At 42.4% G+C, this 25,254-nt stretch overlaps 1 protein-coding gene across 4 annotated transcripts in view; it reads right to left on the bottom strand.

Annotated features, from left to right (window-relative positions):
• Window positions 1–25,254, bottom strand: part of ARHGAP15 (Rho GTPase activating protein 15) — a 711,254-nt gene that overhangs the window by 325,587 nt on the left and 360,413 nt on the right. For all 4 annotated transcript variants that reach the window (XM_084809673.1, XM_084809680.1, XM_084809663.1 and 1 more), the window contains exon 10: window positions 16,385–16,483. In XM_084809673.1, the coding sequence (XP_084665799.1) occupies window positions 16,385–16,483 (99 nt within the window). The remainder of the gene's footprint in view (window positions 1–16,384; window positions 16,484–25,254) is intronic.

The raw sequence follows: 25,254 nt of genomic DNA, 5'->3' as shown, positions 1-25,254 counted from the left end.
ATATCACAAACATCGAAGGCAAAATTGCTTGGAATGTGCTTTAGCCTATTTTTGTTTGTATTCATCAGAGCAATGAAGTCAATGTCTGATAAGAAATATATTTCAGTGGCATTGGATACATTTCTTTTTTTCCTTCAAAAATATTCCTTGAAAAAATGAGGTATTTGCTGAACCACTGAAACTTTCTCTAAAATAGCTTGCATTTTCTATCATTGTGTGTGGTTTTTACATGCATATAAAAACAAGGAGCCGAAATCTTCTTGGAACAAGACAGAACCGTCAAAGTCTTCAAGGGTCTCTTCAAAAGTTGAACAGTACAAATTGCACAGTTTTCATGGAAGTATTAGCATTTAGTGCATGCCCAGATCCAAGTATAATAGATTATCCTAAAGTGGGAAAGAATGTATGCTACAAAATTAGCAGAACTAAGCAGCTCAGATCATCTAGCGGAGCAACATGATCTCTGCACTTTCAGAGTACTGCTCTTGGAGGTAACTGGAAACACTATATAAAGCTGGAGGCATGGGAAAAGAAACAAATATTAGGAAAAGCGTTGCTAAAAAGCAACAATAAAAGATAAGAAGTTAGTAAACAGACTTGGGGCAGGGGAAGCCAGACGAGTATATATTTTAAATGTATGGATGTGTTTATCATGAACAAACTTGTGAGTAGATGAGATGTTCCAAATTAAGCAGAGTGGTTGCTCATCATGCCTTTGTTTAGAACCATCTCTTAGTGAAATAGCAATGATGTATTTATTTCAAGTATTTTTTACCCTGCTCTTAAGCCGAAAAACCTCCCAGAGTAGCGTACATACAATCCGTATAAACTAGACAGCCCCTGCCATCAGGCCTACAATCTAAATGAAACAATACAAAAGGAAAAAGGGATGAGGAGAGAAGAGAAAGAAAGCAAATTCAGGATTGTTTCCAATTAGCCCCTTCTGCTGATGGAATAGTGCCATCAGCTGAATGGGCGGGGGGTTCCCATTCCCCCTGAAGCCCCCAATGCACCCTTGAAATCTGCTCTGAGGGTTGAGAGATATGAAAGATAGTAAGTCTGAGATTTGTTTCATAGAATCAGAGCAAGAAAACATTGCTTGGATCAGGACAAAGCTAAATTTACAAGAGGCATCACTTAGTGGGAAGGCTGGCTGATTAAGGCATAGGAATAAGACTTACTAGAATATTTCAGTGGAGTAGAAAAGTTTTCATTCTTTCTGGAAGCCTATATAAACATCTACCTTTCCTGGACTTTTAAAATACATTTTGGACCAATGACATGAGCACATTGTTTTTTAAAGTGTATGGAAAGGACATTTTTGTACAGTAAATGCCATCTTGTACTCTAAGGGCATATTTAAAGGAAAGGGGCCTATTTTGATGCTCATGTGTTGACTCAAGCCACCTATTCTGATGCCACTCACAAAAAGGCAGGCTTGTGTCATTTTTACATTTCACCATATCTAGGAAAATAGCCACTGTTCCTGTATGAAGTGATGATATTTCAGCCATAATTTTTGGTGGGAATTTCAAAAGGTGCCACATGTACAAATCAGGTGAGGGGTTTCTTCAACGTTAAGGTCTCAGATCAAATCAAGATAGTATGGACAGCATAATTTGTCAAAAAACCCTGATCTACAGCATAGTTAGGATGAAGGTTAGTCAAGCCATCATGGTACTTCATTGGGAGAAGGAAGAACAATCTATTCTTTTTCATCTTCTCATGTGATCAGGTTTCTTAAATTTTGCTCTGTGTGGGATACAGTAAAATGTTATTCTTCTGATTGAAGGTTATCTATGAATATCTCCTGGGAAACCACGCAAAACTAATTTTAATGCATTTTATAATCTAAAAAATGAGTCCACACTTTAAGTGTTTTAACTACCTTGAACTTGCAGAGACAGTTTGGGTTGAAAGGAAGAAATAGAGAATACTGAAAATGCTTAAATAATTGCTGATCAAATGCATAAAGCCAACATATCACACAGCCCAAAAGGAGTGATGAAGATTTCTTAGAAATGCTGATTCTCACTAGCAGATCTTCTCGTTGAAGCACACTGTTGATAGCATCACTGTCCATGACACAGATCTTTTAACATAATTGCTTTATATGATGATTGGGCAGTGTTTGAGGATGCAGTACAGTTCTTAGATAAACAGGCTTTTAGAACTGTGACAATTTTGCTCTTGAGTTTCTGAGATTCAGGTTTAGTTAGGCTGGAGATAGACACTGATTTTGAAGAGAGGTGAATGTGGTTTGAGAGTGGTTTCACTTCCCCCCTGGTGAACACACATATTTCTTTTGTACCATGGTTGCTGCCCCTGGTCAAACTGGTTTTGCAGGTTTATGAAACGATACTGCAAAACTTGTGTATACTCATCCCCAGTAAACATTACAAGCAGCCCTACCTCTTTCAAACTGCCTTCAACTCTGCGATAAAATTTTCATCTGTTTCCAGCCTAAAAGATATCAAATCCAGAAATCCTCAATGTCAGGCGGGGAGATCTTAAATTTAAAATCCTTTCCCACATTTAGAAGTGATGCCAATGAATTTGAGCAAAATTACTTTTAGGAGGTTTCGTCTGTTCCATATGACACAATTAGTTCAGAGAACAGAGGCTCAGGAAAAAGAAAAAAAATACATATTAGACGACCGCCACAGGAGATAACAAAAGGAAATACTTAAGGTACCATAATCATCTTAGCCCCTTTTTTTCCAGGTCACTGTAATCTACCCAAAGATAACTAATTGCACAAAGTAAACATTCCTCTCCAACCACAAAAGGAATCCATTACACAAACATATAATTCACAGTCATTTTTAGTGGGCTGTAAACAGTTTGGAATGAGCATAAAATGGGACAAAAATCAAAGTGAGCATTTTGAAATGAAAAAGTGTTTGCTACAAAAGGTCAGTCCCTTTGCTTGGCAAACTATGCAGAAAAGCCTGGGAAAATGTTGAACACACAAGCAGTGAGGGGATTTTAAAGCCAACAACCTCCCTGTTTCTTTAAACAGACATCGGAACCTATAACTGGATGCTGTCAAACAAATGACAGCAAAAAAATAGAACAGCTGCTAAGAAGTAAAGTTGAGAGATAAAGTTTTGAAAGCTAGGGACCTTCTTCGAAGTGGACTAAAGGTCTTTCTTAAACCTTATACAACATTATGGATCTCAGGATGACTTTTTGGCACAGAGTCAAATATGTAATTTTGTATATAATTCCTGCAATAGCATCTTGTACTTGAGAAAGAAAATCAGCAGTGTAGCAATGTCCAATGACTAATAAATCTTTCATGCCTGCAAACATTGACAGCAAGGACTTGAGAATACAAGACAACTCTGAGTGTCATTAGCTTTCATTAGAAGGCTCCCAAGGTAAAGAAATGGTTTAATTCCTTTACACTAGCCTAAACCAGATCAACAACAACAGCAGCAAAAAGAATTGTATGGAACCATAAAGAATGTGTGTTAGAGCAATCCTAAGTATGCTTATTCAGAAGTCAGTCCCACTGAGTTCAACTATACTTACAGAATTGTAGCTTTATGTTACTAAAGCATTCCATCTGACAGTGATAATCTACTCCATTAGGTGGGCCTTCATTTTTAAAATGAGAGATATCTACGAGCAAGCTTCCACAGAAGCCATGCTTCTAGCCTTATCTTATTAGCCATGATGACTAAACGGAGTCTCCATGTTTGGAAGCAATAGGCCACTGGATATCAATTGCTTAAATGAAATGGCGGGGTAGGGGGAGGGAATCTTGCCTTTAAGGTCTGCTTGTGGTCTTTCGCTGCTTTCCAGAGGCATGTGGCTAGTCACTACAGCAGGACTATATGCGTCTCTGACCTGAACCACTAGGGCCCTTCCTTTGTTTTAGATGCGTACGAGTGGGTACAATCACTCAGGGTAGAACTAGGAATTAGGCCAGACAAGCAACTTCTAAAAAAAAGAGCAGTCCCCATCTTTCACTTTTCTCTCCCCACAATGTTTAGCAATACAAAGTGCATGTGCTTTGGGCTGGTCTTTGACCGTAATAAAGATCTATCTATCTATCTATCTATCTATCTATCTATCTATCTATCTATCTATCTATCGTGCATGTGCTAGCATCGTCCCACTGTTCCTCACCTCTGCTCTACCTCACAGGCTTCCAATGGAGGGAGCAAAAACAAACAAAACCTTGAAACATGATAATGTGGATGGAATCACAGCATTTGCATTTCTAGACAATACCAAGGAGAGGGGAAGAATAAGACACTGGTATTGCTGTTTTCAGTGGCTGCCATACAGTCTATTTTGGCCCCCAGCGCTGAGGCAAAGGCACCCTGTATCTGACAGAGGGCACAACCTCATTACTTCACATGGCTCAAAGCAGAACCCCAATTAACACTGAAAACAGATTTTGAGGGCTGAATCCTGATGAGCCCTGGAAAAAATAAACAATCCTGCTGTGAGGCCCACATTTCAGTGAAATATGCTGAGCCCTGTTTCAAATGTGAAGGCTCAATCCTAAAATCTGAGAAGTAATACTAAATCCTGCTATTTCCACTGCTGCTACCACAGTTATAACAACATTAACAATAACCAAATAATAAAGATAACCACCATTACTACTACTAATAAACATTAACAATAATAATGCCACCAAATAACGATAATCCATTTCAGAGCATTCCAAGTGCAGCTTACTATTATTATTCCCACAGCGCAGATTTATTATATTATATTATATTTCTATACCACCCCATAGCCAAAGATGGGTGACTGAGGCAGAGAGGTAATAGCTTGCTTCACACCAAGTGAGTTCAACTTCATAGCTGATGTAATACTTGAACTGGAGACTTGCCACTGTACACTCTTGCCAGCTTATTACACTACAGCTTTACCGACTCTTAGTCTTATCCACTACACAGCAATACTACTAAACATGTGAAGAATTCCTTCTCTTTGCCTTTTTTAGGAGTCACAACAAACCTCCATATATCTGGAAATAAACAGAAGGGCTTCCAGATGTGAAGGTGAAGCACCTAGGCAGACATGAGCCTCGTTACCTATCATTTTATTAGTTTATTAGTTATTTTATTAGTTAAAAACTCCAGTAGGTTTTCTTCTGTAGTTTGTTTTAAAAAGCCATTGCTTCATTCTCTTCTAAATACAGTTTGCTATGAATTGAAACTAAGGTTGCAATCCTGTACTCATTCACTTAGGAGTAAGCCCAATTGTATTTAATAAGGACTTAACTTCTGAGTGAATCTATATAGGACTGAACTGTAAATGATTTTATTAAGCCTAGAATATCCTGGCGAGGAAGTTCCTCAGCAGGAGGTTTTAAACATGACAACTGTAGGTGTGAGTTTTGTTTCTTGCAGTATTCTATTTTGCTTTTGATTTCATGGTTTCACGCTCTTTTTCGTTCTTTTTTTTAATCTACATTGTTTTAATATTTATTTATTGTAAGCTGCCCAAACAGCTTAATGTTATGAGGCAACATACTAATGCCATAAATAAATAATAAATAATTAGCTCTTCCAATATACAGTGATTTTCTACACAATGTATTGGGTGCTTGTCATTCCCTACTCAGGGCTGTTTATGAGTTCTTTAGACAGCATTGTGACCCTCCAGTTTTGCTTCTGTGTCTAACCAGCACTTTCAGTGAGTCCTTTTAGAATAGGGAAAATTAGGCATTATTTCTGATTGTTCTGTTTTGAATGCAGTAGACTCCAAGTGCAGGGCTAACACAGAAGCAATGCAATGAAGCCAGCAACTGTTCAAACATACAGGTTTCTATCCAATAGGGTTCAGGCTTGAGACAGGAATGGTCCATAGGCAGAGGTCAAAACAGAGGCAACCAGTCAGATATGTTACACTGTCCAGAGGCAGAGTCAATAGGGAATCCAAAGGTCAGTAACACAGAGCATCAGTCACAGGGAAAGGTCCAGGAGGCAAGGTATACAGCACAAGAGCTGGAAGAATGGTAACCCAGGTTAGCTCTACAGTGAAGGCTTTTTACTTCAAAGCCTGCTTGTGCCCACCCAGAGCACAGCTGCAGTAATCAGAATTTTCTGTTCACAGCCTTACTCCTGAGGAGTCACTTTCTCCTGAGCAGTCCTTCTCTGCATGCGAGCACTCCTTCTCATGGGCCCTACTGGCCTGTCACTTGAGGCAACGATGCCTTTTCAGCCTTGGCCTCAGAGGCAGAATCCCCTCCTCCTGACAGGGCTGGACCTGCAACCATCACCCCCAAGGGCCCAAGCTCCTGCTAGTCTGGTGGCAGTACCTAATCTAGGGTGCCATGGATCTCTGGGGGCTCCAACGTCTGCGCTGAGGAGGAGTCCTCTAGTGGGGCCATGACATGGATGGTGAAAGAAAGCGCAATTTCCTCTTGTGTATTTGCACTATTCCACAGTGCTACCTAGAGGTTATTAGTGTAAAAGCAGGCAAGCAAATACTCCTCATGTAGTGGTCAGAGCTCAATTCTGTGACAAAACCAAAAGTAGCCATTCGTAGATTAACAGCCAATCAACAACCTCCTGGAGAAAAGCTCACAGTCAAAGGTACATTCTAATCTATCATTTTGTTTCCACTAATCAGATGCCTCTGGGAAGCTGACAAGTAGAGCATAATGGCAAGAGCCCTACCCACATCGTGTTTGTTTCCAGCATCTGGCATCTAGAGGTATACTGCCTTGGAACATGAAGGTTCCTAATATGAAGGGGAGACACGTGCTCCCAAATATATGGAGGACATGTGGTGGGCACATTCCAGAGAGTTGTGATTGTTGTAGCTCCATAATATGTGTCCACATCAGTATTTGCTGTGACGTATGCCATCAAGTGCACATGGGAGGCACGTACCATTAAAGTAATGTGTGTCCACATCCTCTTTAATGGTACATGCCTTCTATGTGCACTTGATGGCATGTATCACAGCAAACACTGACAGAGCAAACATGTCTGGTTCATGCAGTATGAATCCTTTGGGCATAATGAGCAAATCCAGACTTTTCACATAGTCCTTCCTGTTTGTTTGTATATATCTATTTTTCCAGCTATCGCATTTATATTCCATCTTTCCTCAGTAGAGCTCAGGACAAATAAAAACAATAAAAAGTGGCAAAGGGTAATAGGGAGAAATGAGAAAGCAAATGCAACTGGGAGCTGAACTGTTAGGAGGAGTTAAATGTAAGAACTGGGGGCTTTGTGTTGATGCAGGAATAGCAGAGAGACAGATTTTAAAAGCCCCCTTCATCCATTTATCATGGAAAAGCGGCTCCACCAGTACAAGGGCCAGTGAACTCATGAGGGGGGCTGAAGACTTACGGGTGCTGGTGATCCAAGTCATGAAAGATGACTGGAAGATCATGCTAGCAGGGACACCCAAAGTTCAATGAAACCCTGGGCATAAGGATATGTATGTTGAGCAGACTGGTTTGAAAATTTTGGCTGATATATTTTAAGTTCCTCTGTCTTCTATTTTATGTTATTATTCTCCAAATCCTGCTTGATTTATAGCATACTAACACAATGTAATGGCATATGAATAATATACCATCATGACGGACAGGCAATTTATTATCACCCTTAGCTCTTGACTTACACTAGTCGTATGTGACACACAGTCACAGCTAGTACACAGAGTAGGTCACATTAGAGTGGATATCGATTTGGCCCAGTAAACTTGCAAAAGCCAGGCCCACAAATGAATTCAGCCAAATTATTTGAATTTAAACTGATTCCATGCCATTGAACATTATGCCCGAGGCTCTCTATTGCCTGCACACACGATAACATTGCAATGAGAGCAATGTTCCCGTTCATCGCTGAATGTGATCCATAAAGCAATAGTGGAATTACCCTGTTCAATTGTTAAATAAAACACACACACACACAAACTAGTAACATTGCCTAGAAAAATATTGAATGATTTAGTTCCTCTAGTTCTAAAGTTAGTTTTGTAAGATAGGCTCTTCACAAAAATAATGCTTCATCTAAAATGAAACACGCTGGTGTTTCTGTGTACAGTTACAGTATGTAGATGGGGCAGAGAGGCATACAGCTTTCCTCCCTCAGCCAATATGCCAGCTGCACTGAGTATTTAGGCCATCTTACTAAGACTATGGAAGTAAACATACAGTTTTCATTAAATGTGCCTTTTCCATAATTGGTACATAAGTATTTCCCATGACTCTGCAGTTGAATAACTTGGCTGGAGGCATATCTAGCTATTAGGAGGAGGGCTTCAAATCTGTTGAGTCCCAGCCATGCCGGGAGACTTGGCACCTCCACATGCTGCTTCCTAATACCAACCCCAGTCTAAAATGTCATCAGAAGCTTTCATAAACATTGGATTTAGCTTCACATAAATTACTGCTGTCCTGCGATGGTTTATGCCAGAATTTAGTGAAAACAACACATTGAGTAAACAGAATAGAAGTAAATGCAAAGGAATCATAATCCAAGTCCGTGATGATAGAAAATTGTATACCAAGTAAGAAGTCATAAATACAGTGATAAAATGAGAATTTTATCACATACCACTGAGATTAGTTATTATTTACATCTCTAGTAGCTAAAGACATATGCTGGTTGCAGTAAGTAAAAGGAAAGTAATCATACAAATCAAAACAGAATCATGCAGTACTTCTACAGATTAACTGCTCTGCTTGATTAGTGAAAATGTACTTCTCTTTGCTTTAAAATACACTAATGTTATAATCATTTTGATATCTAATCTGCTTCCTGGAATTTCCCTGTATTTCTTTATTTACTTGCTGCTTTTCTGTGCCACCCAATAACAAAACATTCTCTAGGCAGCTTCCAATAAAAGAAAAACAGTTACATACAAAAAACTAAAACCAGTGACAATAAAATCCAAGAACAGCATAAAAACAGCAGCAGAGGATCAAACTAATATAACAAAAACCCACCACAGCACTGCAGTTCTCACAGCTCTTTAAACTTCCAAAATTGCAAAAAAAATCCTAAAAGGTGTTAAGATTAAAAAGGTCTTTACGTGCCTCTGAAAAGACAAGAACACAGGTACCAGGTGAGCCTGGTAGTGGTAGCCCGCTGCCACACCTGTGGATGCCATGGCATGGGCCATACTGTAATAATAAGGGAATCTCTATAAATGACCTACCCCCATGTCCAGCTTGCCTGGCTGGGGGGGGCATTGTGGGTGGGTGGGGTCAGTGGCCATGCCAGGCCGCCATTCGCAGAACCCCCATGGTGCCATCGGGGAGGGGTGGGGTTGGAGAGGCGTTTTTACTCCCCGTGCCCCTGCAGGCTTTGGCCAGTTCCAGGTTATCCAGCACTGTGAGCAGGGGATAACTATTATTTGGTCTTGTGTGTTCACAAGAATGAAGTGCAGAATGTTCTGACCCTGAAGGCCATGGAAAGGGCCCATCAGAAAGTGGACTGGGTCTATACAAGCACAGTGATGGCAACACTCACCAGGAAATCATTTGGACAAGGAGGGAGCTTTACAGACAGGATGTTGTGCACCTGTCTGATGCTGAGATCGACATAATTTTGTAGGATCTGCAAAGGCGCCTGTGGGAAGTTCTGCAGCACAGGTCGGGGCAGTTTGACAAGCAATAGGCTTGTCACTCCCGGTGGCAGCTAGAACGGGCAAGGGGGAATAAGCTTAGGGATGGTGAACATTCAGAGGCACTGTTATGGTGATAGGTGACACCTGAGGCCTCCTGAATGGGTTTTGCGGCTCGGGGGGGGGGGCGTAAGGGTTGCCTGGGAGACCAACTCATCCAGGAGCTTTGCGGCCCAGGAGTGGGTGACAGGGGAAGGTCTACCTCTCCCATCGGGGTAGTCCTGAGGGGCGACGATGCTGTCACACCACTCCTCAGGCTGTGTATGTTTTCGCTAGCAGCTGGCACAGTTCAGTGCCTGTCCTAGGTTTTCCCCTTTGCAGATATTTCAATAAATGTGGCCCAATTTTAATCCAAGCACTTGCGTCTGTCTCTTTATTACCTCTCCCCCCTCGCAATCACTGTCTCTCACCCCTCTTTGTCATATACCCTACATTACAGGGTAGTGAAAAAGATTAGAGGAGGGGGCCATAGCTACGTAGTAGAGCTCATGCTTTGTATGTGGAAGGTCCCAGCGTCCATCCCCAGCATCTCTGTTTAAAATATTTCAGCTAGCAGGGCTCGGAAGGGCATCTGCCTGAAAGCTGGGAAAGCTGCTTAGAGCAGGTAGTACTCAGCAAGATGGACCAATGGTTCATCATAAGCTCTTCACATGCATATAGCTTACTGAGATGATGATGATGAATATATGATGATGATGTCTTTAAATAAAAGAGTCATGTTCTAACAAAGAAGTTTGTTCCCATTGAACCATTTTTCTCATAAAAATGGCTCAATGGGAACAAACTTACCATGGTCCTCACCATGCCAGAGGAAGAAAGATGGGGTGGAGTTGCATCTCTAAGGAGGAAAAACACAGCCATGGGAATAGGCTGGCAGAGTTCATATAAAGTGCCCTGGCCACATCCGACTGACTCAGTGTGTTTTCAAATGGCAACCCACCCACAGCCCAAGGAGTACCAGCATGGAAGAACCAGCCACCAATTCTCAGGCTAAGTAGGAATTTTGGGGCATCCTTCCAATTGGCTACAAGATTATGGCTTTTTTCACCTATTTCATGTTGTCCCAGGTGTAGGGAACCATTTTCGGCTACAGTTTGGCTGACTAGCATTCATCTATATTCTGATCTGACAAATGGCAGATGCAGTGCAGGCCAGCAGGGTCTTAAGTGTAAGCATCCCTGATGGGCACCCTGAAACATCTGCATATCAAGAGACCCTCAGACAACAGCTGGCTGCTGAGAGGGGATATGGTATGGAACAAGGGCTATCCTGGGTCTCAGGAAGTCACATCACATCTAGGGGCTGTACAGACATGGTGGCATGCACACTTACAATATGTGCAGGTGAGGACAAGTGGTCATCAAGTAGTGCACAGATTTGACACTTGGAGCCAGGGTGAGCTGCCCTTTGCATGCTGATGGTGAGAGGGTTAGCCTCCTAGTTCTTGCCTGAAGATCTAGAGCCTGCACTGCAGTGTGTTAGCCTTATGGCTAATTTGTTGATATGTGTTGCAAGTTCTGTTGTTAAGAAAGTTGTGCCTATTTAACCAATTCTTTTCTCCTGTCTTCATTTCTGATTGGGGGTGGGGGGGGGGGAAATACAAGCACGTCTTAATAAATTGTTAAAATATCAGAAGTATCCACCAACCAGCTATTCTGGAAGTACTTGGGACTTAGGGCTTCTCCACACAGAGGCTTTTTGTTCCATGATTTTACCAGAGCTTCTGCTTTTGGATTCTTTGCAGGATTAAGTTCTGCAATTTACATTCCCTTCCCTTCCTCCCCTTTCCTCCTTTATCTGCAAGTTCTATATGTTTCATTATATAGCCACTAGAGGGTGCTGTTGTTATAGCACCACTTCCACTTTACACAGAAAAATTCAAACTTTTTCTTTTTATTAGTTCATTATTTCCATTTCAAATTAAGCCATGAAAACGATTGGAGAGTGGCTGGAGGTTGATGACATCATGTAAAGAACCCACAAACTTCCGTGAGTAACCAATCTCAATTGCAGGATAAAAGCCACATGTGGCAAAGCCCTTCATCTAATACCATAGTACATGCCTCTAGAGCTAAGGCAGTATTCCAGCAGCTATTTCTTTAAGGATATAAACAAGAAAACACTGTGTTGAAGTATTATTGCATTAAGTTTGTTTAGTCTTGTTGCAATTGACAGGATTGGCTAGTGAAAGTGTGAAACATGTATCATAACAGTTCTAATACTATCAGTGACAGTATTTTTTAAAAAAGTTTGCCAGTGTACCAAACACCAACTATAAAAACTATTCTGAAACTTGTGCAAACAAAACTGATTTGCTATCTTCTGAATAACTGACATCCATCTTTTCTTTCCCTATTCTGTTTCTCTTTAAAGTGACTCAAGGGACTACAGCTGTTAACTAACTAGGAAACAACAACAAAACAGCCTGGTCCCCTGTCCCTTTTCCAAAAATCAGTAGGTGAATTTGTTTATTTCACAGAGCTAAACATTATCATTTGTTGGTGCAGATCAAATTGCTCTTAAATGGACAGCTCCAGCAGCCAGTTCAAAACCCTAAAAAGGATCCTCCTTTAACATATATATGTTCCAGCACCTTGCTTATTTCTGGCTTTGATGTTTGTTTATTTCATAGCTACTTAACATCCTGGGAATTATATTTTTTTCCTAATTCTCCTCTTTTATTCAAGCAAAATATGAATTTCCAAGTAAATTAATTCGGTACCATTAGAATATTTTAGTCTTTCATGGAAACGCCAGATAATGATTAGAGAAGGTCATTCTTTACTTTATGATTTACCTTCATGGTTATTTTGTTGGTGTGGTTACATTGACTTAGACTCCCACTCAGCAGACACACTGGAGCAATGGGATTGTGTGTGCAACTAGGCTGGCTTCCCTGCCCCCCTCCTTCCCATGGCAGCCTCTGCAGCTCCCTGAAAATGCTACACAGGGGGTTGGGGGAAATCTAACTGAATGGGGTGAATTGTGGTACAGTGGGAAGGGGAGCCCCCCAAATTGGGCAGGGACACCTTCTGTGAGCAGAGCCCTTCCTTCTATGGAAGGCAGATTCTGGATCCAACCCAATATTTTCCCCTGACTAGTAATTCATCTTCCATTGAAAATTACTTGAAAGCAAACATTAAAGAAGAAAGGCCTGCTGAAGGACTGAGGAAAGAAAGAAATTACATTTATATTTTTGAATTAAAAATCTTTATAGCAGTTAAGTAATCATGGATATGAATTATACCAGTAATCAAGAATAAGCATGCACAAAATAATGTTTTACATTAATGGCAAGAGACCTACTGCAGTAATACAACTTACACTGACATATGTTTGGGTTATGCTGGGGGCTTCCCATAAAAAAGTACTAGCATATCTCTGTTGTAAGGAAGATCGGGGGAAGGTTAGGGAAGGAAAGACATTTTATACAGTTACTGTTACACTTTAACACCTGGGCATCTCTGGTGACCCCTTCATGGATCACTTGTTGTGGCGAAGGGGCTTGCGTAACTCAGTGAAGCCATAGGCTATGCCGTGCAGGGCCACCCAAGACGGACAGGTCATGGCAGAGAGTTCTGATAAAATGTGGTCCACTGGAGAAGGAAATGGCAACCCACTCCAGTATTCTTGCCCAGAAAACCCCATGGAACATATCACAAGGCTAAAAGATATGACGCAGGAAGATGAGCCCCTGTCCAATATACTACTGGGGAAAAGCAGAGGGTATTTCCAAGTAGCGCCAGAAAGAGTGAAGCAGCTGGGCCAAAGCCAAAAGGACACTCAGCTGTGGATGTGTCTGGTGGTGAAAAGAAAGTCTGATGCTGTAAAGAACAATATTGTTTAGGAACCTGGAATGTAAGATCAATGAATCAAGGTAAGCTGGAGGTGGTCAAACATGAGATGACGAGACTGAACATCGACATCTTGGGAATCAGTGAACTCAAATGGACGAGCATGGGAGAATTTAATTCAGGTGACCATTATATCTACTACTGTGGGCAAGAATCCCTTAGAAGAAATGGAGTAGCACTCATAGTCAACAAAAGGGTGGGAAAAGCAGTACTGGGGTACAATCTCAAAAACGATAGAATGATCTCATTACGAATCCAAGGCAAACCATTAAACATCACAGTAATCCAAGTCTATGCCCCAACCACTGATGCCGAAGAAGCTGAGGTTGATCGGTTCTATGAAGACCTCCAACACCTTCTAGAACTAACACCAAAAAAAGATGTCCTCTTCATCACAGGGGATTGGAATGCTAAAGTAGGAAGTCAAGAAATCACCAGGATAACAGGCAAGCATGGCCTTGGTGCACAAAATGAAGCAGGACAAAGGCTAATAGAGTTTTGCCAAGAGAACACGCTGATCATAGCAAACACTCTTTTCCAACAGCACAAGAGGCGACTCTACACATGGACATCACTAGATGGTCAATATTGAAACCAGATTGATTATGTACTTTGCAGCCAAAGATGGAGAAGCTCTATACAGTCAGTAAAAACAAGACTTGGAGCTGACTGTGGCTCAGATCATGAGCTTCTTATTGCAAAATTTCAGCTTAAATTGAAGAACATAGGGAAAATCACTAGACCATTCAGGTATGACCTAAACCATATCCCTTATGAATATACAGTGGAGGTGATGAATAGATTTAAGGGATTAGACCTGATAGACAGAGTGCCTGAGGAACTATGGACGGAGACGTGTAACATTGTTCAGGGGGCAGCAACTAAATCCATCCCAAAGAAAAAGAAATGCAAGAAAGCCAAGTGGCTGTCTGATGAGGCTTTACAAGTTGCTGAGGAAAGAAGGGAAGCGAAAAGCAAGGGAGAAAGGGGAAGATACATCCAACTGAATGCAGATTTCCAGAGAATAGCAAGGAGAAACAAGAAGGCCTTCTGAAATGAACAATGCGAAGAAATCGAGGAAAACAACAGAATGGGAAAGACTAGAGATCTTTTCAAGAAAATCGGAGATCTCAAGGGAACGTTTTGTGCAAAGACGGGCATGATAAAGGACAAAGAAGGCAGGGACCTAACAGAAGCAGATGAGATTAAGAAGAGGTGGAAAGAATACACAGAAGAACTATACAGGAAAGATCTTAATGTCCCTGATAGCCATGATAGTGCGGTCACCGAACTTGAGCTGGATATCCTAGAGACTAAAGTCAAGTAGGCCTTAGGAAGCATTGCTAACAACAAAGCTAGCGAAGATTATAGTATTCCAGCTGAGCTATTTAAAATCCTAAAAGATGATGCTGTTAAAGTGCTGCACTCAATATGCCAACAAATTTGGAACACTCAACAGTGGCCACAAGACTGGAAAAGGTCAGTTTACATTCCAATTCCAAAGAAGGGCAATGCCAAAGAGTGTTCAAACTACCATACAGTTGCACTCATTTCACATGCCAGCAAGGTGATGCTCAAAATCCTACAAGCTAGGCTTCAGCAGCATGTGAACCGAGAACTACCAGACGTACAAGCGGGGTTTCGAAGAGGCAGAGGAACTAGAGATCAAATCGCCAACATTCACTGGATCATGGAGAAAGCAAGAGAATTCCAGAAAAACGTCTATTTCTGCTTCATTGACTACGCTAAAGCCTTTGATTGTGTGGATCACAACAAACTGTGGCAAATTCTGAAAGAGATGGGAGTACCAGAACACCTTAGCTGTCTCCTAAGAAACCTGTACAGGTGTCAAGAAGCAACAGTAAGAACCAGACACGAAATAACTGATTGGTTCAAAATTGGGAAAGGGGTACGACAAGGCTGTATATTGTTGCCCTGCTTATTTAATTTATATGCAGAGTACATCATGAGAAGTGCTGGGTTGGATGAATCACAGGTCGGAATTAAGATTGCCGGGAGAATTATCAACAACCTCAGATTTGCAGACGATACCACCTGAATGGCAGAAAATGAAGAGGATCTAAAGAGCCTCTTGTTGAGGGTGAGAGTGGAGAGTGCAAAAGCTGGTTTGAAACTCAACATTAAAAAAACTAAGATCATGGCATCTGGCCCCATCACTTCCTGGCATATAGAAGGGGAAGAAATGGAAGTAGTGACAGATTTTATTTTCTTGGGCTCCAAGATCACCGCAGACGTCGGTGACTGTAGCCATGAAATTAAAAGACGCTTGCTCCTTGGGAGGAAAGCTATGGCAAACCTAGACAGCATAGTAAGAAGCAGAGACATCACCTTGCCGACAAAGGTCCGTCTAATCAAAGCTATGGTTTTCCCAGTAGTAATGTATGGCTGTGAGAGCTGGACTGTAAGGAAGGCTGAGCACCGAAGAATTGATGCTTTCGAACTGTAGTGCTGGAGAAGACTCTTATGAGTCCCCTGGACTGCAAGGAGGTCAAATCAGTCCATCCTAAAGGAAATCAACCCTGACTGCTCACTGGAAGGACAGATACTGAAGCTGAAGCTGAAATATTTTGGCCACCTAATGCGAAAACTCCCTGGAAAAGACCCTGATGCTGGGCAAGATTGAAGGCAGAGGATGAGATGGCTAGATAGCATCACCGATGCAATGAATGTGAACTTGAGCACGCTCCGGGAGAGAGCGGAGTACAGGAAGGCCTGGTGTGTTATGGTCCATGGGGTCACAAAGAGTCGGACACGACTGAATGACTGAACAACAACAACAACAATCTCTGGTGACTAAGCAAGAGATGCTAACTTAAAGTGAGAGATGTTACCTTCAGTTGTAAATACAGCTGAAGGACTGGAGGAAGAATGTGAACTATGAAAATACCCACCTCGTTCTTCAACAGCTTTTATGCACATTTTAACAAACTGAGGCACTGTGGAGCCATCACGTTCACACACGCGGTGTAAATGCGAACCAAAAACTTGATCTAGAAAAGATGGAAAAAGATTGATTAACACAGAATAAGCACTTCTGGGGTAAGTAAGGAGTGGAAAGTTGATAAAAGTTTATATCTCCATGTAAGACGTCCAGTAATCTAGGTCCTTAAGCAAATTTAGCTTGACAAAATTACAGACAAGGGAATGCCAAAGAATTCTTTCCCATGCTTTGAAGCTGTCATGTGCCTTTTTTATAGTTTTTGCTTGATATACTGCATACATGAAGGACCAAGCCCGACTAAAGTTAGTTGTGTAACTATGTCATTGAAACCAACAGGACAAGTCAGCTGTATGACAAATTTAAGTTTTATTGTTTGTAATGGGAGTTGCAATCATGATGACTAATGTGAACTGGCCTGAGACCAGGAGGTACAACTGAGATGGGTGGATATTTCTCACCCCATCCAGCACTCCCCCCTTACCTGAGACAGGTGCACCTGTGATTCACCTGACAAGGAGAGAAGTTGTGTCTATATGGACATACCCAACTCAGCAACAGATTTATAAATCCAGCTGAGTGTTCTGGGCTTCAAGAATTAATTTATGGTGGTGGTCCCTGAAACACCCCTCAACCCAGATTACATGGTGATACCATAAAATATATGTTTATTGCTTGAAAGTGTTAGAGAATGATAAACCTTTGTAATGAAGAAACACGCAAGCCACATCACCACATGCAATACAATTAGGAAGATTAGAAGCATAGCAGAAATAGCGACTAGCATATTCTTAATAAAGTTAAAATTTCTTATTGTCCTCAACCAATAAAGCAGTCACCATTAAGATCTTATATTTACCTAAGTGGCAGGCATGGTTGGAAGAGCTTAGGTAATTGTATTTGGTAGGCTTCTCATTCTCCCAGGATCTCTATGTCCAACCAGGTCAAAATTTTTACTATTTATAGCATTTTAGGGTGCAATCCTATGGGATAGGCAGCCACCTCTGAACTCAGAGATGACTGCCTATCCAATGCAGGACAGGAGAAGAACGGAGGGGATCATTCCCTCTGCACTTCTCCTGCCCTGCATTTGCTGCTAGACAGCTGATTTCGGCTGTCTAGCTGCGGGAAGACAGAGCGGGGGAGAAGACTGCCAGACGACACATTGGATGTGTCATACCAGCATTTCCGAGTTCCCTGCCCTGGAATGCCCCATTTTGGCTGCTCCGCGTTCCTCTTCCAAGTGCGGGGCCATTCTGAGCTGCCTGCGAGGCAGTGTGGAGGGGGGGGCAAGGTTGGTTGTCTGGGAACCGACCTTGGAGTGCGGGCTCCCAGGTTGGTTCCAGGAAACCCACATATCCTGTGGCCGTGTAGCTGCTGACTAGCAGCCATAGGATTGCTCCCTCCTCTAATATTAGTTCTAGTTCCTTATCTTAAATAAGTATCTATGCAGTTTGACTCAAATTAGGACTGTGCACAAACCCCTTGCTTCACTTCGGATGCTGCTTTGGACCTTCTGAAGCAGTCCTGTTTCACTTCGGACTGATTCAGACCCAATCTGCTTCGCGTCAGATTCAGATCTGAAGCGAGATTCAGATATCCGAATCATTCAGATTTGACATTTTTCCTTTGACTTGCATTGGAAAATACAAACAGCCATAACTTTTTCAGTTTTCATGATAAATACATGACATTTGGAGACCTGTCAGCCCCCATGGAGGGGATCCTACCTCCCAAATTTCAGACAGTTTGGCCCAGTAGTGTTTGTGGTAGGCACAGATAAAAAGTGCTGTTCTCAGAAAGTCAAACCAAATGTCATAAATGGATAATCAGAGAAGTTAGGTGTTTAAGTGGTGATTAGGAGAAGGTCACTAGCTCTAACTCTGCTGGAGGTTTCTTTAAAGTGCAAATAACCCCCCTCCCCTAGTAGTACTAAATTTGGTAATCTGGGGCAAGATACAGTCGGCATCCAGGCTTTGGCCTGCCAATTTGCCAACTTGGACTTGATAATTGATTTATGCAACTGCCCTGTGGTAAAGATTTGCTGGATTTCTGAAGTCTGGTCAACTTAATGTGCCTAGCTCCATCTTTTCTAAATCCATATAACTTCCTTCTCACTCTCTCTCAAGTACTCTGTTTGATTGTAAAAATAGGGATGTTGGAAATATCTGCAACGGATTCAAGACGCCAAAGATGCCTCATATTGGGCTTGCTTGCTTTGCCACGCAGTGGAGTATTATTTAAATAATAGATGTAATGGTTTGACCACTGCATTTTGAAATGTGGACATGTTTAGTGCTTTACTTGATCACAACACAAGCGCGTGCACACACACACACATACACACACACGAGCAAATGCAAAGCAAACACAGAACTACCTACAAGCAAAGAAAATGGTTTTTAATTTGTTTTGTTTTAGGGAAAAGATATAGAGTTTAAAACTGAGAAAGGAATACAGGAATTGAGAGGGGCAGAGCAGGGGCAAGAACAAGGAAAGGAAAGTACTTTTTAATATATTTTTGTTTTGTTTTTTAGGGATCTAGAAAGAAAGACAGGGAAAACTACAAAGAAAGAGTTGAATTGAGAAGCGGGGGGTGGGGGGTGGAGCCAAAGGGCAAGGCAAGGATGAAAGTAATGTTTTTGGTTTTTTAAAATAATTATCTAGAAAAGAAAGAAAGGGAATAGTTTCACTGAAAAGAGCTGGGTGAGAAAGAACAAGAACAAAGCTGCAGTACAACACATACACGTACACCACAGATCTAGCCAACCAACTAACACAGCTCTCTCTCGCTGTAACCACCAGCATTCTCTCTTACAATGAAACAAATGCAGGCTGGTCTCCAATATATCCAGTATTCCCCTCCCTCCTCCACCACTGTCACTGATTGGAGACTGCTGGGTTACATTCAACCCTAATTTGGCAACTAGAGTTGCCATTTTACAAAGCTCCCTCCCTCCTCTTCCCTTCCCCCCCCTCCTCTCCCGCTCCCTGATCTTTTTCAAGTTGATACATTTTAGAGACAGGCTGTCTGGGCTTCAGAAGGCATCGGAATAGCTCCAAATTTCCGTGGCGGATCGAGGCACTTCGTCCGTGAACCGCTTCACTTCGGAGCGCCTCAGTGCTGGTCTGATTTGCTTTGGATCTCACGAAGGCACTCCCGAAGTGCACCGATTTGCTTTGGGATTCAGATTCGGCACCGAAGCGATGCACAGCCCTAATTCAAATAGGAGCTTCAGACCCAGTCATATCTCCTGCACCTAACCCCAGGAGGGCCTCTTGCTAACACAGCCAGGCTTATAGCCAACTTCAGAAGCACCCTTGTGAAGGTCAATCTCCTCCTTAGCTAAGGAGCTTTTTGTTTCCAAGAACTAACCAACTCACATGCGACAAGCTCCCTTTCCCCCTTTTCAAGAACACATTTTGCACTCAGAGCTAGGTCATAGCAGATAGAACTAAGCACACCGCACTTACAGTTAGCACATACAGATGATAATGAATAGCACTCCTGCAGACAATAATTTTTTTATCAACTTTACATGCTACATGCATTCTTCACCACAGCTTCATGACTTCTAAAGGACTTCTGGGTTATTTTATTTGGCACTCTGGCCCAAAGATATGCACTGCTGGCACGGAGTGGTTTCAATACAATAGTGCACCTGATGCATTCTATGAGTGGTAACGGGGGCCTGCTCAGTTCTATGTTAGTCACAACTACCGCCCCCTTATCAAGTGCAAGGTTGCCGTAGCTGGCCCAAGACGTTTTGCTGCCTGAGGCAAAGGACGGTACTCTCCCCACCCCCTTGCTCCTTTTGACATATGGAAGCCAAGTTGATTTTCACTTCAACACTGACAAAGGGGCAAGCATCCTCCACTGCATCTCAGGGCAGCATGTGAACTGAGCAGGTGGAGGGCAGGCTGTGTGGCACACATGGCTCTGTCTTCCAACAGAGGGGAATCTCTGGGGGAGACTTCGCAAGGAACAGCCAGAAGCTGCTGCTGCCCCCCAAACCCCAGCATCTGCCTCCTGAGGAGGTGGCCTCACTTGTCATCTTGTCCTTTCCCTCAGGCAGCAAAATATCTAATGGTAAGGCTTGCCCTGAACGTTGCACTAAGATAGTTGGCCGAAGTGCCAGTTAGGATACTCCTTTATGCTACTATAATCCAGAGAACATCATCCTTCTGTGGAAACAGGCACTTAATGGGAAACACTTGTGTGGGAAATGTTAACTGTAGCACACATGCAAAGCTCAGTTTAGTCCTTCCATAATGTGCACTAGTTTGCTGGGGGAGTGGAATGTAGAACACAGAAATCTCTACTCACCAAGTGGCACAAGTCTGCCAGACCTAACCTAAGTCCCATTGCTTTTGAGGTTAGCATTTGACGTTGTACTCTACGCTCCATGAATGCATATTGCAATGCTCTATACAGTAGCGGGAAACTTTACAGGAGAAGAAGTAGATGGATGGTAGGGTCACCTTGGCACAGAAACGTATGCTACAGAAGATTCTAGGGCATAAGGAACTACTACCAGCATGTTCTTAATGGTATCAAAGTCCTTTCAGGAAAATAATTTAATAACCCTATTGTATTATGTTTGGATTCATTACTACAGCATTTACAGTTAGGCAGCCACTTTAAAATCTATTTATCTCCTCATTGCATCTCCCCAGGTTCATACAAAGCAGACATTTCATATATATTGGTAAATGTTTAATTATTATTTTAAGGGAAATTCTTTGTTTGGATAAGACTTTGGCCCTGGCCCTTGACAATACTTGTAAATTGTGCTGTTTAGAAAATGAAATTGTATTTAACACAGCATTTTTGTGCTTCTTAACTTTAAACCTCTGGCTGACTGAGGGGGCATACATCATGAAGCATGTCAGCATAACTAGGTTAGTGCTCTAAGATTACAAATTAGCTTCATCCTCCTTCATCTCTGCTATATATTTTTGACAAATTATGGAAAGAGTGCTCCTTAATGGGAACTTTGTCAGCAGAATCAAAATGAATCAAACCTATGAGGGAAACCATTCAATAGAAGCGGTTTAAAATGTTTAAACAATGTGGCTATAAGATCATCATTTAAACCAAGAGATAGTCTCCGCATACCTTTCCAGCAGAGCATGACATGTTGAAAATTGGTGTAGAGGCCTTTGACAGTGTTCTGTAATCAATGTTTCTTGGCAAAGCCTGAAATAATCCTTGGAGAGCATGTATAACTAACTGTACAGTAACCTGCACAGCATTAAGGTTTGGCATATGCACCCTTAGATTCACCCACCCCCAGGGCTACTGAGTGATAACCTGGATTTTATTATTTCAAAGAATATATATTTCATCCTCTAAAACATTATATACACTTTGAGAATCTTTCCTCAAACAATTTTATTTCACAAGAAGCTGCACAGATTGGTTCACAGAATACTGAGCTTGTGAGAACTAGATTCAATACCCTGAGCAACAGCCTCACACAGTACAACCCTATACATGTCTTCTTGGAAGTAAGTGCCATTGAGTTTAGTGGGGCCAGGGGTGCACCTATCTATGAGGGGGCTTCAGGAAAGTTTTTCCCAGGGCCTGCTGCTGCCTCCCGTGCCAGCCAGCCCCTCCTGCTCCCCTGCCCCTTCCACTTCCAGCCAACCCTCTCTACATCTTTGTTGTTGTTGATAAAATGAGCAGCGGTGGCTCCTCCTTCTCCTCGCCTGGCCTCATGCTTGCAAAAGAAAGTGCAATGGCAGGTCCCATGGTGTATCATTTTTAAAACATGTTTTAAACTTAGGTTTTGAGTAGAAGCGATCTGAACCAATCAGATGCTGCCTTTGTAGGCACATGGCTAATGAGGGCGCAGGAGAGCTTCGGCTATTGGGTGGCGTAGAAATAAATAAATAAATAAGGATCAGTGAAGGGGCAATCTTTATGTCACTCCTGTGCCCACATTGGTCATGTCCTCCAAAGACTGCATCTGATTAGTTCAGATTACTGCTTCTCAATTTTTTTTTTTTAACTAACAGTGCTCCACAGTGTAAGCTTGCTTGCAGTTGCACTCCCTTTTGCTAGAGGGGTCAGACCAGGACAGGACAGGCCAGTCTGGGCTGGGGGAAAGGGAAGAAGCCAGGTACCTCCACTCACACAAGTTCAAGGGGCTGTTTGAGGGCCTGTGCCCCAACATCCAGCTCTAGCTGTGCCACTGAATGTGTCAGGATGGAAACTGAGCCGATAGAACCCCAGAGCAGTTCTGATTCTGAGGAGGATCAGCAATCCGTGGGAGAGGAGCCAGCTCATCCCTCACAGGCACAGCAGCTGGCAGAGATTCCTCCTGCAGGCATTCCTGAGATAGATAGTGACCCGGGCAGTGAGAAAGTGCGGGAGGGGGGCTTGCTAGATGCTCGACGCCAACACAGGGAGCGACGAGCAATGGAGGGCGCGGAAAGGAGGCATAACGCCCTTTTGGTGCGCAAGCAATGGCTGCCTCCCGTGGACCCAAGGGAAAGAGGGAGGATCTCTCCCTAGCCCATAAGTTCAGGGTCTTCAAGTGACTCTCCTTCTAATGGGGATCAACTGCCTACTCGGAGCATAGGCTACTCGGCTGTTCATTGCTTAGTTGCTGGTGATTAGCATCTGAAAGAGTCATTAAGTTGTAAGAGGATTAAAGCCTTGAAAAGAATCGTTTCGTCTGTGTCTTGAGTTGGCTATTGGAGTCTAAGAGGCCGCTCGGGCACTCCTGACAGAATGGGGCTTACTCCTTGGTACGTGGATATAGGACTGTGCAGCTGCGTTTTCCTGTCCTGTATTTTCTAGAAGCTTAACTGCTACATTTGTAGGCAGAAAAAACAGGTAACAGACAAGAAAATGGCCAAATGAATTTTGCTAGCTTAGATGACATTGGATAGGTGGTGGTTACAGAGAAGAAATGGTGGCGCAAAAATAGCAATGTTTGAAAAAAGATGGCAGCACACACTCTTGTATTTAGCTGACAGTTGTTGTTTGAATGCTCCGGCAATAAGTAAATTGCTCTGAAGTGCCCTGAGGAGTTCAAAAGCTTGCACAATTATATTTGTGATCTTTTGTCTGGCTTAATAAAGGTATTACAGCAATATGGATTTTGGAATTTTTCTTATGGTCAACACAGCTAACTTTGCTTCATTATCACTTTTGACACATATATTTTTGGATATACTTCAACAGTTCCTGAACAGGTGGTTCCCACTCATCCTTCCCACATACAGTTATATAGTCAAGACACCAGCTCTAAATGCTCATATGTTTTCACTGTGTTGTAAGGAAGAAATCATGCAAAGACAGTCAAATGCAATGCTGCAGTGAGCAAATGGTGTGCCCGTGTTTCTGAGATCATTTGGATGATGTGTTCTTAGATAACTTCGGAGATGCATTCAAATGATGTCTAGGAGTATCTCTGAATGTATATTCAGATGTACAAACAAATGATAACGTAAGACAAATAAGATGTATAGCCTCTCAATATATAAGATCCTGTGACATTTATTTATTGTTATCATCAATAGACAGCCTTCTTTGCTAAAAAATCCATCAAGACAGTGTTCAACTGTTTTAAACAACACCTTTAAACAATTAAAAAAAAAGCCAAGAACATTAAAAACAGTAGAGCATTAACTACCAATTCATTCTTATGGATGTCTAATCAGAAGTAAGCCCTATTGGGTTCAGCAAGGCTTACTCCAGGTAAGTGGGTATAGGATTGCAGCCTACATAATTTAGGGCGCAATCCTATGGAGAGAGATGTCAGCCTCCGAACTAGGACAGGAGGCTGATGCCTATCCAGCGCAGGGCAGCTGGAGCATGGAGGGAATCCTCTCCTCCATATTTCGGCCACCCACCCTGCATTTTTGGCTAGATCTGCGACTTTGGCTGTCTAGCTGGGGCACATTGGAGCAGGAGAGGGGGAGGCTGTGCGGTGCATAGGAAGCCTCATAAAGAGCCTTCTGCAGTCTCCTCCTTGCCCCCAGGAACACCCCCATTTCGCCCTCTCTGCGTTCCGTTTCTGAGCACAGAGACCAGCAAGAATCACGCTGCCTCTGAGGCAGTGGGGCAGGGGCAGGAGCATGGTTTCTGGGAACTGAGGTTGGAGCTCTGGCTCTGAGCTCGGTTTCCAGAAACCAAAAAATCCTATGGCTCTCTAAACAGTGTCTAGATTGCTTTCCCCAATGGCTAAATTGAAAAGATGCATCTTTACACCCTTTCTAAAGGCCAAGAGAGTTGGGGCAAATCATCGTTCTTGAGAGAACACATTCCACAGTTTGGGGGTCACCTCTGCCTGACAAATGGGCTTCTGTAGGTAATGGTGCCCTCAAGGGGGGCTCTCCTGCAGATTTCAATAGCCATACAGGTTCATAGTGATACAGGTAGTCCCTCAGATAACCACGTCCTGGGCTATTTGGGGCTTTAAAGATTAAAACCAACACCTTGAACTGAGCCCTGAAAGCAAATGGCCAGTGCAGCTCTTTCAGGAGGGCTGGTGTAATATGGTCCCATGCTGCGTACCGATAATGAGGTTGCTGTTCTCTAATTTCTATATGCATTTGCCTATAAAAATCTAAGGTTTCATAAATATTTACCTAATTCTCAGCCCAAAAAGAGAGCCAGGGACAGACATTTCTGAAAAACCATTTAATTATTAAAAATATTCTTTTAATATTAACGAGCAGCATCCTTTTTTGAGGCTGCTCGTTGCCACTGTTTCATATACGCACTGCACCTTCACTTTTGATTGGCTATGGTTTTCCTTATACAATGGCCACAGCCAATCAGAGGACTTATAATAAACATCACAGCAT

The sequence above is a fragment of the Heloderma suspectum genome, chromosome 1 (genome assembly GCF_057233095.1).
Source record: "Heloderma suspectum isolate Gila_16-S chromosome 1, 16-S_ref, whole genome shotgun sequence".
NCBI lineage: Eukaryota > Metazoa > Chordata > Lepidosauria > Squamata > Helodermatidae > Heloderma > Heloderma suspectum.
This window is presented reverse-complemented; position numbering and strand designations above follow the sequence as displayed.